Genomic DNA, 17,166 nt, shown 5'->3' with positions numbered 1-17,166 from the left:
TGCTAGAAACCTGATCTAAACACATTCTGCTTCCACACAAGAGCACTCAGTCACTCACACACATACAGTAGTTAAGACGAAGTACAGAGTCCCACTAAAAAAAAGCTGAAAAAAATGCTTTTTCAGAAACGTGAAGAGAATTGAGGCCAAGAAGATACGGAAGAAAGTAAAATCAATTGAGTTGTCGAAACGGAGACACTGCTTTGTGGACTGGACAGGGGTCCTGGCTCACAGGCCTAACCCTGAGGCAGTTTATGATGGCGTCTTAAATAGAGACAGAGACAGGGAGGACACAGATGTCTGACCTTGCAGTGGTGCTTATGTAATGGTCTGCTTCAGTGCATTTAACTGCAGTGCTTCTTTCCAACCTGCAAGGGATCAGTGAAGGCAACATGTCTCTGCAGTCCAATCTCCTTCTGACATCGCTTGTGACACTCGGAGAGTATGAAAAGGTCCTGGGAGCTCGGAGTGAATCAGCTGTTCTGGCCCCGCCTGTGAGGTCCCGAAGGAGCCAATCATCCTAATTAAAGTAGACTACTTAAGCCTCCTCTCATTAGTGTCCAAGTAAACAGCCTTAATTTTGTATGCATTTTAATGCCCATCTCCCACTTCTGAAGGGGGCAGTGGAGGGGACAGATGAATGACAGGGGTGGGGGGGGGGTCAGGTTTTCTCAAAATGAATGAGTGCATTAAGTGTCATTTCACCATTCGAGTTAAATGTGTTTGTGTGTTTGCGCTGAACACTCAGCCTCCGACACAGACTTGCCGTTGCAGATGATTTACGTCGAAAATAAGATGTATTGATGTTAGTTACAATAATTACAAGACGGAGCAGCCTTGTCGACACTATTTCATGGCTATAACTTTAATGCTGAGCACTTACAGGCAGCTCTGTACTGCGGTTACACAATCTAGCACTGCTCTAGATACACAGGGCAAGTTGGGTAAAATGTGGCATGACCCAAAAATAGCACAGCAACATTGGCTTCCACTTACGTACTTACTGGAGCTGTAAACAATGCATCCACACAGAGTGGAGGTATGCAGCTGGCTGTGTGCTATGATATACAGACATATATGCATACATGTTTATATATGTTTCCATGCGTCCCTGCGCTGGGGAAAGGGGGGATGAGAGCAACCAGAGAGCTATTAGCACAGTCAGCAGGAGGGCGGGATGGAGGGGGCAGCTGGGTAGAGATGTAGCAAGTACCCGACTCTGTGAGCCTGGAGCTCTCGAACAGTGGGTGGCATCAAAACAACAGGCAGACGACACAGAGCATGGTCCCGCAGACACACATATTGAACTCTGCTGCCAACTTCCACGTCTGCGCCCCTTCTCTGTCCCCCTGCTGGTCTCCAGCACCGTCCAAAGGTGTCAGACATGTCCGAGGCAGGGCAGCTCGAGTTTCATTTCAAGACCTGCAGCTCAACCGCCGAGACATAATGAGCTTTAGCGTTGCCACTCTGCCTCTTACAGCAGCTCATCATCCCCACCACAGGAACTAGACTGTGGGTCTCCATTGCAGACTGTTTGCCTGCCTCAGTGTGTGAGGATGTGTCTGCTGTCCTGGGGTGAGCTAAGACCTGGGCAAATGAGGTGAGCCTTCTCTTCTACTTTCAGGAAATAGCCAGCCTATCAGCGCTGCCTCTGTCAGAGTGCAGTAGCTGGTTTTGCTCACACGTGCATGTGCACGTGGGATGACTTGTGTTCTTGTAAGCACGCAGATAGACCAGTGCACATTGCATCAACACAGAAAAACAAAACTATACCACAAAACAATAAAGAAAAACAACACTCACCCTGTTAAGAGCTGAGGGTCATGCAGTAGAGTGCTGTTACACCTGTTGAATCAATCCAGTGCTCACAGAAACATGTTCAGTACCGTACAGCAGTTTATACTGTCTGTCAGCAGAGCACATGCACACAAACAGATGTTATGCTTAATAGACAACAAAGCTGATCTGGGAACAGTCTCGCTCTCTGAGTGCACATGGATAAGAGGACAGGACTTGACATACAGTGCTGTCCACTGACGTCAGAGCTGCACACTCACCGCTGTCACTGTGAACAGTCATGGCCTGGGGAGGTGTGCGTGTTTGTGCGTGTCTGTGTGTGTGTGTGTGTGTGCTGCATGCTTGTGCGTTTGCATGTGCGTGTGCGCGGGCCTGCATTGCTGGGGAGACAGTGAGTCAGAGAGCCAGACAGGAAAGCAGAGAGAGACTCCTACTAAAGTCTCTCCACCTCTTTTGCCTTCATAGGAAGCCTTGTAGAGTTTTTGATTTTGTCAGTTTTATACCTGTGAAATTTGTGTGTGTGTGTGTGTGAGTTTCCAAGAGTGTGAGAGAAAGATGCACTGTGCATGGCTGTTGAAGCGGATGAGATCACAACGCACCTCGTCAGGCCCTATTTTAAGGCCTGCGACTCATGGAGTGTCCCGGCCTTCACAGACTCATTGGGCAAATGATCAGCCTTGGCAATTAAAGCCAATCTGTGAGTCAGTGTGGCATCAGGAGGGCCATCTGCTTCCAGCCCTGTAGCACTCACTCTGGCCTGTGGGACCACTTGCTGGGGTCACGGCTCACCCAGCTTATATGGGGATGGTCACAGGAACTAAGGAACAATCTGCTGTGTAACTCCAGCTCAATAGAAACCTGTTCCACCAATAGGTCTGCTGCGTGAGCGTGTGTGTGTGTGTGTGCCCATGCCACGTCTCAGGAGTGCAGTAAAAACACAAACAGTGGGATCTGTCTCATGGAGGACAATGTTACATGCACCCGCGACACAGGTTGGCTCCTCATCCGCCTCAGGCCATTGATTTTTTCCACCTGCTCCAACACTGTTGCCAAGAAGTGTCCTGACAGGGGAAATATAAGATATCTGAATACTAAAGACTCTGCAGATAATGACTGGGCATGTGTTCCAGACCACATCATCATCATCATCCACGCAGGAGGTAATGAACTATAGCCAGCAAGACAAGAGTTTTATTGGAAAGAAAGTTTGAAAAGTACAATAACACTTTGTTCCAATGAAAGGAGACAAGTTCGTAAAAGGTTGACTGTAGCTGGAAGCAAATAAGTTTGAGTTTCTCAGAAGATGTAATTATCTTATAATCAGAAAGTTGAGACGTGACACAGCAGTGGATTAATGGAAAACACCAAGGCAAAGGCAACAACACAAAAAAAAACATGCAACACAAACGCAAAAGCCATAAACATGAATATGAAAATGACAACACAACCGAAACGATTGCTCAATTCTGTTGTGATGTAGCTTTTGCATTATGTCTTCTGTTGCGTTTGTGTGAGACATTTCGGCCACCGTAGTCTCTGATGTTTACTTTCTGATTCCAAGAGAACTATATTTTCAGGGACCAAAACACAGACAACAGGGACTCCACGTGAGGCCCACTTCATTGGTCTACACACAGGACGCAGCTACATACTGTACCTCCTCTGTCATGGGCCACCAAGCATTGTTCACAGCACTATATCGTCCCTGTCAACACATTTCCATCTCCCAACAGCAGACAGTTAAAGCTAAACCCTGGGAGTCTAAATGATGTTTCAGGCTTATGCCCTGTTGTGACCTCGGGTGCATTTATCATAAGCTTGGTTGGCTGTGACCCAGATTCTCGGGGCATGCAGCCTTCAGGAGCAGTATATCATGCCAACTGCACAGGTCAGTGGCTACCTTTCCCTATATGCCACCTGCTGAGAGGGCAGCTGCTGCTTGTACCTTTGCACACTTCACCTAAAGAGGAAAAAGGGGGTGAAAAGGTCAGCGGCCTTGTTTTTCCATGACACTTACAATCTTATAGAGTAACAAGTGTCTCCTTGGGAGATGGTGTGACCCAGATCTCGTTTCTGAATTTCATTTCTAATTTCAAGAACGGGCCCAAACCTGTCGCTTGACCATACAACTTTGAATACCACATAAATTAGTGTGACTCAATGGATGGAGACCGTGGGTTGTATGCAGTATTCTCCTCCCCTTCTGCTTCTGGCATGTTTTAGCTTCCCCTTCGCTGTGGGAAACAACAACATTCGAGCCAAAGCAACCTACACTCTGGAAAGGGCAAGTCGTGATGAAGATTTGTGATCGAGTAATCCCAAAGATGACTTTTACTGTTTTCTTTACGGGGAATGACCTCAATCCCTCCATGTGAAAACCTTCAACCGACACAAGCCCTTGTTTTTTGCAGTGGCACTATCGCTGCATTATGGACATGTTGCTGCCCAACAGCCAATTGATGTTGCCAGACCATTCTGTAGTACTAACACGGCCCTGTGGAGGTCTGGCTATGTGAGACTACAGACGTTCCAATACAATTTATCCTTCACTCAATTCTGATATCTGGACTGATCTAATATTTTGGCCTTCATGTCACATTGCTACCTGCTGATTGTTATTTCTCTTGTATTTGCCTCTTGCTTTGCTGTAAAAGCATTTAGTAAAGTCTGTTTTTATTATTGTTATATAAATAAAGTTCAATATTTTGATAATATTATTATTTTGTTATATCTAATGTTGCACATCAGAGTCATTTGCTCAGAGGGATAATTTGGCTTTGTTTGCTATTTTATGTGAATTTTTATGTGAATGAATTTATAAGTGAATGTCTCTCTCATCATAGATGTTCAACCAAACCTCTTTCAGAATTCTGTCAGTTTATTGAAACATCACTTGATATAAAAAAAGGAATTAATATCTTTTAATAAACAGCCAAATTTGATTCAACCGAAAAAACCTTTGTCAAGTACAACCTCGAGTCAAGCCACTTAAAAGACCTCACACAGACACACAACACCTTCTAATATAGTTTGCTGTGAGAAGGAAACTCAAGCAGCAGGTTGCATTTTTCCTGGATAGTTTATGTCTATAATGTTAACCTAAAATGACCCGCCCCTCTGTCCTTCATTGCATGCATGCTGCACTTACTGCTGTCCTTTCCTCTCTTTAATCATCCTTTCCCTCCGTTCTTTTACTGCTTAAGAGGCTGACTCACTGGGCCTGAATCGCTGTTTGTCTGTCATGACATCTGGAGTAGCTGGATGACGGAGTGTTATGTCTTTCTCTCACTCAGTCTGTGTCTCTCCCCTGATGGGATCCCACTAACGTCTTCATCCCTGGTTTTTCAGTGTAGCATAATGACCTCCTAGGAGCAGCCCTAATGGAGCCATAATGGTCATTTATGCCAGGGGAGGCTCTGAGGGCACGGCGGTGGAGGCAGCAAGTCGCACAAGAACACGGGAGAGAGTGGAGAGGAGCTCTCTCAAGTCCCCTCATACACAGATCCTGAATCTCAGTCTTTGTATGACTGTGCCGTCTTTCTATATGTGTGTGTGTGTGTGTGCGCGCGCTCAACTCTGCATTCACGTGTGCGTAATGAAAGGAACTGATACAAGACTGGTTAACAATAGAAAGTACAATATGAATGTATGAGGGGGTGTGTCCCTTCTTTTGATTTTCACTTCTCTAGCTCATTCGCATGCATTATGCACTCGTGCATACACCATTTTCTTTTTTTAATTACATTTTCCTCATATGGACAAGCTTCCTATTCATGCATACATCATAAACACAATAGACCATCCTACAATATTTAAACCTCTTTATATTTCTCTTTCCGTATTTGCTGACACCATTAGCAGGAACTGCACTGTACCTACACCACAATGCATAAACTTGCACTTATTGTTGGGGACGATCTCCTTACCACCCATTTTGCATTTTAATATGCACCGTAAACAAAAGAATATTTCACTGTATACAGTCTGAGCCCGAGGTAATCAAAGACAACTGAGTTCAATGTGCTGTAAAGCTGAGATCCAATAGGCTACTTCTTTGAATGTGGCTTTCTCCAGACTAGACAACCCACGCTTTGAATGTGGCACATCCTGAGATGTTCCCCTGGGCGCCACAAGTTGAATTATACAATAGCACATTTATCAGCTAGCTACTGCTAATTAGACTGCTGCATAAAAAGGAGAATAATGTACAGTAATGTTCCTCACGCCTTGACAGCCACTGCTTTTCCTCAATTTCCAGCCATTATCACAGCAGGATTTGGGGTTTTAGTAAAAGAAAGAAACAGCATCCTTTCTGAACCACTAGCTATCCACATTAGAAAATACAGTCATTCTCTGGTGGATTGTATCTGCTCCAGTGAAGATGTATTTTGTAACCTCTGCTCCGAAAATGTATGGGGGTGTGAGGCGAGTGCGGCTTCTTTTCTAGGTGACAGAGATCGTGGAGAAATGTTAGGAGAAGTGGTGAAGCAAATGTGAGTCGGCTACGAACATGACAGATAAATTCCTCACCTCCACCACGGCAACAGGAGCATCTTAATTTCAAGCAAACTTCCGATTTGTCTTCTTTGGGAGCTATCTGAAAAATCTGTGCTGTCGAACTGTTTTGAGCTGCAGTACCTGGGGAATGGTGTGCACTTCAATGTCTAACAGACTCACAGAGAGGTCCTTTTGTACCTCATTTCATTTCAAAGACCATTTCAATTTTTGCGTTCGCTCTTTGTAGCCTGATAAACGCTCTGAAGTCTGATAATCTAAGACGGTTTCCATAAGACTGCATTTTCCTACTTTGATTCTTCCAACAAGTCATTAGCGAGGTTAACTATACATTATACAGCTATATGTTATTCTTCTGGAGATTCAATACCTGAAAAAGGAAAGAACCTGAGGTCTGAGTCACACCGACACATACATTCACAGATATAGACCCCTCTGTTATCACTAAAAAGTTCTGAGTGTTAAATAGGATCCCTGCCAATGTTGACTTCTCACTTTAACAGCCTTTTTTTTTTTTTTTTTAGAATACTTCCAGTTGATGATAGTAACACTGGTGGTATCTAGTTTTAGAGATTCTCCCACCCCCGAGATCAGTGACAGCACTGCCTCAATAGAACTGTTCTGTATGAGCCGTGGTGGATGTACTTTTTTTTTAAAAATGGAACAGGACAGGACAGGGGAAGATCAGGGGCCAACTAAATTTCAGCTGCACCCCCCCTGCCATCAACTGGGGATTTTCTGTTGTTATCAAGCTTACATAGATAATAATTAAAGAGTAAATACACAACTGATTGAAATTGCTATCTCCGAGGCCTGGCACTTTTATGTACTTTTAAACAGATCTTTTTAATGAACTGTTTCTAATTATTCAATAGACTGAATAGATCCGCTTTGCCCCTCGCTCCTCTACATTCACTATCTCCTGATCTAAAACACCTTTCACAGTGACAGCACCAGATTTCCTACTCTGCTTGAGAGAAATAATTAGTTTGATTCTGTTAATTATTTAGAGTAGTAAATACATGGAGTAATTTAAAGATCAACTATAGTACATCACACTTACATAAGAGTCCAGTTTCCACAGCCAAAGGCAGAATGTCAGATCTTAAATGAGCACAAACAGACTTTAAGCTCGGATGTGAGAAGCTTACACACTGAAGGGGGAGAGGCGGTGGTCTAGTGGCAGAAACTTGGACTATGGGCAGAAAGGTCTCTGGTTCGTCTCTGGTTCGACTCCACGGAGAAACAACAAAAGATGAACCTGGATTGATCTGTCCAAAAATCCAAGAGGATTCTCCCTACCCTGTCTAGTGCCCCTGAGCAAGGCACCTTACTCCCCCAACATCTGCTCCCCGAGCGCCGTACATGGTCGCTCACTGCTCTGTTTGTCTTGCACCAGATGGGTCAAAAGCAGAGATTAAATTCCCCTTCCTGCATGAGTGTGCCTTTGTATGTCTGTGCATGTGTTTGGGACTAATAAATGCATCTTAATCTTAAGCATCTTAGAATGTTTAATAAAATAAAATGCTCTCAGTTTTGGTTTCTTTAATATTTCTGTTCAAGGTTTACTTCATGATTTTCAAGGAGCGGATATTTCAACAAGGCAAGTTGTTAATGAATATCTGCAGTCAAGCCAGATTTAGAACAGCTCTGCAAGTTCATCTGATAATTAATATAACATTTATTCAGTGTCTATTGTCACGTATGTTAATAAATCTATTACAGAGCCACAGCATGTGTTTTGCCAAGATGTTTCCCATCATAAATCACATATGGACAATGTGTGACTATTCTATGCAAACACGAAAAGCAATTAAGAGTTTGATTAAAACCCCAGATCCCTGCAGTGCAATTCAAAATTTGGGAGATTTAAACAGTCTAATGTGCAAACTGTAACTAAGATCATCACCGGCAGTGTCTGCCAGGATTTGTATTCCTGTTTTAATAGTAAGATGATCTTAATTCTCTATGATTTCAAAAGAGCCTGTATGAAGCAATATCAGTTTAGGTGTCCCTTATTCTCCATAAAACCCCATCTGAGTTTTATCTTTAATTGACATTCACTACACCAGCCAGGTAAAACATTTACCATTCAGTCTCTGTCTTTTATTGTATCATATCAAAAAGAAGTTTCACCCTTCACCACATTAATCTGAAAATAGTCCTTCAGGGGAAAGCAAATCCTTTATTTAAGAATAACAGATTGTTTGTTTTAAGATTTTATCTGAGGGCAGATCTGAGGACGATGTTTCTTGTTTGTAATAACTGTAAAGCATTATGTTAATACTCAAGTGTAAAAGAATGAGTCACAAATTGAACGAATGCTGCTTTATCCCTGATGCCGAGTTGCTGACCACTTAGTAATTGTTTCATTTAATTTTGGCAACAATGTAATTTTACAGCTGTTAAGATCCTACTTTTACAAACAACTTCTTAACAAACCAAACCAAACATCTCATTAAGAACCTTGTCCCACGACATTATCCTCAAGTTTAACCGAAATAATCGACAGTAATTCAAACTTAACCCCAAACAATCTCAAATGAAAGTGAAAAGGATTTCTGTGTTGAAAGTCAAATATAAGCCAAAAATCACTAATACACTGGGGTCTCAAAAAGGTTTGGCTTTTGGAGGATATGTTTGCAGACTAGTGTCCATATTTATAGAGATAGGAAAAAAACTGTGACAGAGTGAAAATAATACCCTGAGATATAGTTTCAAGGAGTCCTGCCCTTTGACTGCTTAAATAACGTTACAGGTTGTGTTAAAGTGGGACTAGAGTCCTCCCCATGAACTAAATGTACTCTATGTTACTCTTTTTCAGCCATTTGGGCCTGTGCGGGTTAGTGCTGCTCTTTCAGGGCCTAAACAGCACAGACCAGCTCCAGTGCAGCTGCAGCACAGTGTACATGGCCTCAGAGTTGCCCTCTACTCTGCAGTGGGTGAGAAAAGGCTCTGAGAGATGAAAACAAGGCTCTATAGGAGCACGTTAACCTGGTGGAAAAGGGACGGGGGCAGATGGAGGAGACAAAAAGATGAGCTGTTAAAAGAGTGGCTAGAACAAGGGCAGGAGAGCAGGAATAGAGAGTGCCAGACCCTGCTCACTCATGAAGACAACGAGCTGAAGGAGGGTGAAGAGTGGTGGAGGAGCAGCTGTGACACACTTGAGGCGAGACTGCAACTGGAGCTGGCTCAGAGAGAAGAAAAACAGCAGAACATCCCCTTTCCCCCCTTTAGGTATGTGGGTCTATACACTCTGTTTAAGGTCTAAAGTATTATAAATTGTAGTCTGTGTGCAGGGAGACGTGCAATAGATGTAGGCTACTTTATAGCTGGGCGGAGAGATTATTGACAACTGGGACATAAAATAACCTGCACCCTCCAGAGGGAGAGTGTGTGTGTGCGTGTGTGTGTGTGGGGGCGGGGGGGGGGCGTTGAGGTTGGGGGGGTGTAATCACAGCCTACTGCACACAATGTTTCTGTAAGTTATTTATAAGTTACAGGATCCGCAGGTTATGGGTCGACCTACGCGTCACCCGGTGTGCTGCAGAGGCAATGCCACTTCACTGCTGCGATCAACAATAGAAACCGTCTCAGCAAATGCAGAGTAATCGCCAATCAGACTAAAGCCTTTTAACACAAGTGTGTCTAATCAATCTCCCTCGATGCATTTAAATCAGCAGTAAAAAATATAAAAGTTTAATGTGGGTATAAGCAGCAGTAATGTGATTGACTCCGCAGCTGCTTTATACTGTATGAAAAGCGTCTCCTTCAGGTCATTAAATCCCTGCAGCCATATAAAGGCAGCAGGACACACATGTTAATTAATCTGCAGACTCCAGCTCTTTAATCCTGTGCTTCATGGAACACCTTTCCAAATCATTTTAATTTTCAGCCTCACTATTCTGATAATGTCGAATCACATTTTGAAATATGATATTTACATCATAAGGAAACACATTCGATACACGCGATCTTATTTATGGCAAAATATATTTTGTCAAATCTTTTTGTCTATTTAATACATGAAAAACAGCAACACACTTTATGTTGTGTTATATTGTGCTGTTCTGCAACATCCAGACAACGATATCATCCTAATGGTTTCATTTATTTCTGCATCTATCTGTTAATGTAAAGGACTCACTCAGCTCAGTAAATGGATGTGAACAATAGATGAGGACACTTGCTTGTACATACGACTAAGGCATTTAGTAGATGTGTTGTAAACCTCACAAAAAATGATCTAACCAGTACTACCTGTGCAGCCACATTTCATATAAACTGGTCCTTTAAGTATCATGCTAGTGTAGGATGGGTTTAACATGCGGTTAACTACTGTTCTCCCTTTTCTATAAATCAACCTTAATTATGTAAATATTTCAAATTGATTGACACGGCTTTCAGAAATAGGGATTATCAGAGCCCAAGGCAGCACATCGTTTTGGTGTACTTCCTGAGTGTGTGCGCGGGTGTCTCATTTCATTGTAAGGTTAATTAAGGGATTGAGAATAACTATGTAAATTCAGCTACAGATATATTATCATCTATCCAAGGAGGTTCTTTTTTCATCTGGGTTTGTTTGATTGTTAGCAGGATTACACAAAAAAAAAAAAGATTTCCACAAATTTGTGTTGAACGATGAGGGATGGGTCAAACCCATTTCATTTTGTGCAGAATAGGATAAGGGGGCGGATCCATATTAATGCGAATTAGGGGCCACTTTTTGAAGTTTTAACCAAAATCCCAGGGAATAATAATGCAAAATGTCTATCTAGGGGACTGATATCTTTCAGTCCAAGAAATTTGTTGCCGCTTGATGGAATTTGACTTTGAGGAGGTATGCACTCTACTGAGTGCTATTCTCGTTTTCTTTTGAAATCATTTGCTGGCAGCACGTCTAGGCTGGCTGGTGTTATTTAAAGGTAAAGGCAGCAACAACCTGAGCAAACACTCTATCTTCTTGAATCTATACAGTAAATCCGCACAGCAAATGACAACACGGTGACACTCACATATCACATGTCATATTTGCATGCAAAAGTAACAGTCCCTGCTGCTATTATTTGACACTGACATGACCACTGCTTGCAATCCAACTCAAGTACGTGCATTAGAACAATCAGTGAAAAGGATTTGATATGAATGACAGCCGTAAATCATGGGTGTATGAGTGAGTTACAAGGAAGAGCCAACGTCTTCTAACAATAGTTGCTATGTGACTTCCAATAACGAATAATCAAGTAGCTGTAGCCAATATTACAAAGAGAAGCTTTGATGAATAGAAACAAACAGAACAACTTGTTGCTTTGTGGGTTCTGCTTCTGCTAATCATGTGTTACACCTCCTTACTACTTGTGATTCTGAGGTAAAAACGTCTTCTTGATTGTCCCTCCACATGCAGCATCATCTTTGAAATTCAATCCCAGTCCTAGTTTAAGCATAATGCAGAAACAATGCGGCGACGAGGCAAACAGCGCGTGATTACTGCATATTAAACATGGCTTGGAATTTACAAACAGCAAAAATCAAAGTAGGCATCTTTATCAAACAAACGCCTCTCTTCCACAGCCATCTTCCTGTTCAGTGTGAACACACTGTAACCAGGCTAGACGAGGGACAAACACAAAACTCGATAAGAATGACAAATGTCTGTCCTCGTCGTCCGACAGAAAATTAGATTTAACAATTTTCATATATCAATATCTCCACGGAAGCATTATCTGCTTTCCCGTAAATGTGCACATCTTTTTTTTTTTTTTACATATTTGATGTTAAGAAATCCTCTCTCCCTTTAATGGCAGTAGTGAGTGTAAATAAAGATGCTCTCCGCTGCCTCCCACTGTACAAAAACTGAAGACGCAATATCCTGCATGTAGGTGCTGCCATCTCGTACTGGTGACGTCACTGGTAGCCAGAGTCCACACAGTAGTGATTACAGAGTGGAGCCATAGTAAACGAGGAACCAAATATCACTCACCTTTCAATCATGACATTTCTACATGCTTTTTTATGTAGTTGCATTAATTAAATAACTGAAATCAACCTTATCAAAAACATGAACACTTAAAACATAAATCAGAATGATGAGCTCCCTAATCCAACAGAAACCACCTTCAAGAAAATACATTTTGATGTGACCTTTAGTTTGGTCCATATGCTGACATGAAGGAGATGGGGTTTATGACCTATACTGCAGCCAGCCACAAGGGGGCAATCAAGGTGTTTTGACTTAATTTTTTCGGGGGGGGGTCATGTTTTTCCTCTTTATATACAGACTAAGATTGGATTATAAAACCAGTAACTGTCAGCAGATAGCTAACAAGGATAAGCCTTGACCCAAGATACACACATTACAATAGTCGGACTTGATGCAGATACAGGTAACCACACCTCTCTTTGCCAGAGAAATTTCTTTTGACTGGGTTTTCTTGGGTTTCACATGACTTAGCAATTTCTGGGTAGTTGGCGGTTTTGTAGTCACAACTCATTTCAGCGACGGTTATACAGACACGGCTGAATAAATGTCAGACTTTGCTCTCTGGAGCTGTGACCCGATACATGCTCACTTCCATAGACAAGTTTTGATAAATAGAGGATGATCAGATTTACATCAGTGATATATGAAGGCCTCTTAGTGCATTAAACATTAACGATGCTCGTCCTGTGACGGAATACTTCTGTATGCAACACGCAGCATAACAAATACCAACACGTAGAGGGAAAAAAATACTGTATGTGATCGATATCAAACACACTTTGTGATCAATGAGGAAATTAATTGGGAGTGCCACATGGAGCAGAGTGCTAAGCTGTCAGATTCTGTTTAACAGCTGTTGAGCTGGTGTCGGCTTTAAGTCTAACCGGCTACACTGAGAGCTTTATTTTCCTCCATCTGAGCTTCTGTATATTTCACATCTCTTTTAGACTTGAACTCTGTTTCAGCTGCAGGGGTGTCAGCTTTGGTTTCTCTCTGCCCGTGTACGTCGTATTGAGTTTTTTCGTAATTAATTCAGTGCTTCATCACTGATCAATGTGTTATCACTGTTTTATCTTGACAATTGAGCAATTGCCTAACCACTCTTTTTTCCCTCTTAACAGCGGGCCCCTGAGGTTTACTGGGAATAAAAAAGCCTTGAAATGCAGCCCACAATTTACACCTCTCGGATCCAGCCGGCCGAGTCCCTGCTCCATTTATTTATAGTGAGTGTTTCGGTGAGGTTGCGTACAGTGGGAGAAAAAGCTTTTGATCTTAAATTGAGGATGCCTTCCAGATCTTGGGAAGGAAGGACACTAGTCAATATTTGGCCCGGGGTTATTTAATTTGGACAGGGAGTCTGATTCATACATTAAAAATTCCAATTACCCTGTCAAGAGTTGAGCGCGCCCAGAGGAGGCTGTTTTAATCATACAGCTTTATCAAACTCTTTAAATTGAGTTTAACATGGACAGGATCATACACTCTGCCTCGGGGAAGGTTATATCGCTTAATTTGTTGTAAATAGTAAACATTTCAAAAATCCATGTTTAACTAGAGCTACTTAGAATGAGGAAATACTGATCAGTTATATTCCCTTTGATCTTTTCCTTGTCTTTTTGCAGAACCAAGGTAATAAATGTTTTACGATTTGTTTACAGAAAATGCAGGACTGATAAATCTTATATGCGTGCTGCACACACAATTCGACACATTGGTGTTCTTCTAATCAGCTATCAAAATAATTGGTCATTATCAAAGACAACGTTTGCTTAATTGCCACATTTGTATGCTTTTCATGTTCGCCCACGCTGACGGGTAGGTGCTATTCCTTTTCTTCTGTCAAATAATGTTGTGGTCAGGTGTAAATCTAGCATATGTCTGATCTGCCGGTGGCCACAGCTGGACCGCAGGTCTTACCATTCCTGAATCTATTTCACAAAGATATTACAGAGATCTGAGCTGCTGTCAGATATTTCCCATTCCGTCTTATCAGTGGAGGGAATGATGTCTGGCATGGCAAACAAAGCATGTGTAAAGTCCCTAAATAAAGCATGAAATTGACAGGATGCCTGTGTAAGTGATGGCGCCTCAGAGCCATGGGGCCCTTCCAGCAGCAGACAGGTACAGCTGCCCACTTTCAGCCTGGACACGTATCACTCGGACTCCTATTAAAGTGGCCGACACTCCGAGTCAACACTTTTAATGCAGAAAATGCCGTCATTCATTTTCCATTAAAAGAACCATATTTTTTAAAAACCTGCCTATATAAAGCGGTGCTTATTTACCTGCTTCTCCACACTCAAATTTGCATACATTGAGCCTCGGAAGACGAAGAACTTTCCCCATTTTAGACATTTGGTCATGGTGATGTTCAAGTGTGGCATAAAAAGGAGTAAGCAATTTATTTCACGAAACGTCAGCTTTAAGAAGCCACCTTAGAAATCTAAACACGTAGCAAACTTTCACGATTATTTGATGAGTGACGTGTGGGTGTGTGTGCTGTTGAGCATTCATGTGTGCGCGTGTTGCTGTTCTGGGGAATGTGTGTCTGATTGCGCCGCTTGAGAGTGCATGACAGAAATCAGCGGCGACACAGATATTCGAAGGAAGCCTTTAACTCACCGGGGAACTGGTAGCTGTAGCTGGGTGCGAATCCAGTGTATCCGCGGCCGTACGTCGCCACAATGTTAGGGTAACCTTTGATAAAGAGGAGAAGATTACAAAGAGGTTAGAGGACATCTAGAAATAATGTACATGCAGAGATGTGATACCAATACAGCAAAAAGGACTCAGGGAGGAAAACACTGGGCCATAGCTGCTTATGTACCCTTAGAGAGAAAACAAGCCCCGGAAAGCTGCCTTTGAATCTCTGGAGGATATCGACAAGTAAAGTGTTCACATTTTAACTAAAGATTCTGACGTTATTTAATGAATTAGAATTTCTGCACTGGGGTTGTATGCCTCAACCAACCACGACAGTTTCTAAGCATATATTTCTACATACTTTTTTTCCAGATTCATATAAAGGTCACGATGACCTTTACCTTTGACATTTAAACATAATCACTGTATCTTTGAGTCCAAGTGACACTTGATCAGTTGAAAGTTGAGGAATTGCCCTCATGTCGTCTTGAGATTTCACATTCAAGAGGCCAAAGCCACCGGGACCTTGACCTTGGACCACTGAAATCCAATCAACTCATCAGTGATCCCAAGTGAATTGTGCCAGATGTAATGGAAATCGCTACAGGCATTCCTAATATGACACATTTACAGTAGCCTGAGGTCACTTGACCGTTGACCTCCACGCACCAAAATCGAATAAGTTCATCTTTGGGTTCAAGTGAAAGCTTGTACCAAATTCAACATTCCCTCAAACTGATCTTTAGATATCTTTTTACAGAAAACTAACTTTGTGAGACCACAGTGTCCTTGACCATCAAATTCTATTCAGGTCATCCTTGAGTCTAAGTGAACGCTCGTACAAAATTTAAGGAAATTCTCTCATGGTATGCTTGAGATATCGTGTCCTCGGGAATGGGACAGATGGATAGACAACGACAAAACATAATGTCTACGGCCATTGCCTGGAAATCTGTTCTGCTGATTTTGTAGAATTTTGCAAACAAACACATATAAACCTACGAACAATAGACAGGGGTGAAAGCGTATCCTCCTTGACAGAGGTTATAATCCAAATTAAACGTACATAAACCTAGAAACAAACTATCAAACTATGGAATAACACTTTTCACACAAAGTCTTGGGCACAGTATGTGTAACGCCTTTTTGAAAAGCTGCAATAAGCATGGGGCAATTTATTTTGATGTTTCACAGCTAATGGAGAGGCGACGGGTAGTTATAATTGAAGGGTTGATAGATTGTCAACTGAAGATCATTTGCTGTGTGCGCGGTTCGACAACAAACAACAAACAATTCCACTCAATTAGATTAACCTCTAATCTTCATCAGGCTGCTCTTGTTGCTCGTGCTGCAGGACCTTGTTCTAAAGGGGCAGCCGCTTTGTGCGATATTAGTAATCAATTTAGTGAGTGAAATGTTTTTTTTAATAATCTATACGAGTGACGGCCAAAGCTGTAAAAAAAAAATGGGGGCCTAGATAGGGAAATGGTCTTCTTCCCTGAGTAGTGATTTAAATTGTGCGTAGCTGCTCACATTATACATAATCTTCCTTTAAACATGGATCAATAAGCTGTGTCATTATATTTAAACACATTTGAGGTATGTAAACGGGAGCGTAGGAGCACCACCGAACTGACAGCTCCCTCTTCATGCTTTCTTGGGTTACTTCTTCACTGTGGTTGGCTATCAAGGACTGGCAAATACTTGAAGAGCAAAGCATTAAGCCCATGAACAAACAGCGCCACTCTTGGTTCTTTAGCCGTCTAATTCATTTCCAGTTTTGTACTCAACCATAAGCTCTGAGGCATTTTTTACAGCTCAGCGTAATAACACTTTATAGTGGGTGCCTTGAAATGACGCGGCCGTCTGTTTATGTTCTGTGAATCTTCAGCATGGCAGAAAGGTTCATCGGCTAATATGGCTAGATGCAATTTGTTAAAAAAAGAGGCCACGGGCGAGGAGGTGATAGCTGTTCTCCATTTGCACCTCCAGCACCGCGCTCACATGGGGTTTGCTGTGTTTTCTTTACTGGCTGAAACAAGGTCTGACCAGTAATTAACTCATTATCTGTAGTGGTTATCTCAACTGTTACCAAGGCAACATATACTCTGTGGGAATCATAATCAAATGCTAAATGTGTTTAAATCGCCAAACAGAAAACGACCTCAGTCTGTGTGAGGACAGTAGCATCACCAGAAAATCATATTTCACTGTTTTATTTGAGTCATTTT

At 42.1% G+C, this 17,166-nt stretch overlaps 1 protein-coding gene across 9 annotated transcripts in view; it reads right to left on the bottom strand.

Moving 5' to 3' along the window:
* msi2b (musashi RNA-binding protein 2b) overlaps positions 1–17,166 on the bottom strand; it is a 241,950-nt gene that overhangs the window by 30,106 nt on the left and 194,678 nt on the right. For all 9 annotated transcript variants that reach the window (XM_062407101.1, XM_062407100.1, XM_062407099.1 and 6 more), the window contains one exon: positions 14,915–14,989. In XM_062407101.1, coding sequence (XP_062263085.1) covers positions 14,915–14,989 — 75 coding nt within the window. The remainder of the gene's footprint in view (positions 1–14,914; positions 14,990–17,166) is intronic.

Source organism: Platichthys flesus, chromosome 15 (assembly GCF_949316205.1).
Source record: "Platichthys flesus chromosome 15, fPlaFle2.1, whole genome shotgun sequence".
NCBI classification, from domain to species: Eukaryota; Metazoa; Chordata; class Actinopteri; order Pleuronectiformes; family Pleuronectidae; genus Platichthys; species Platichthys flesus.
This window is presented reverse-complemented; position numbering and strand designations above follow the sequence as displayed.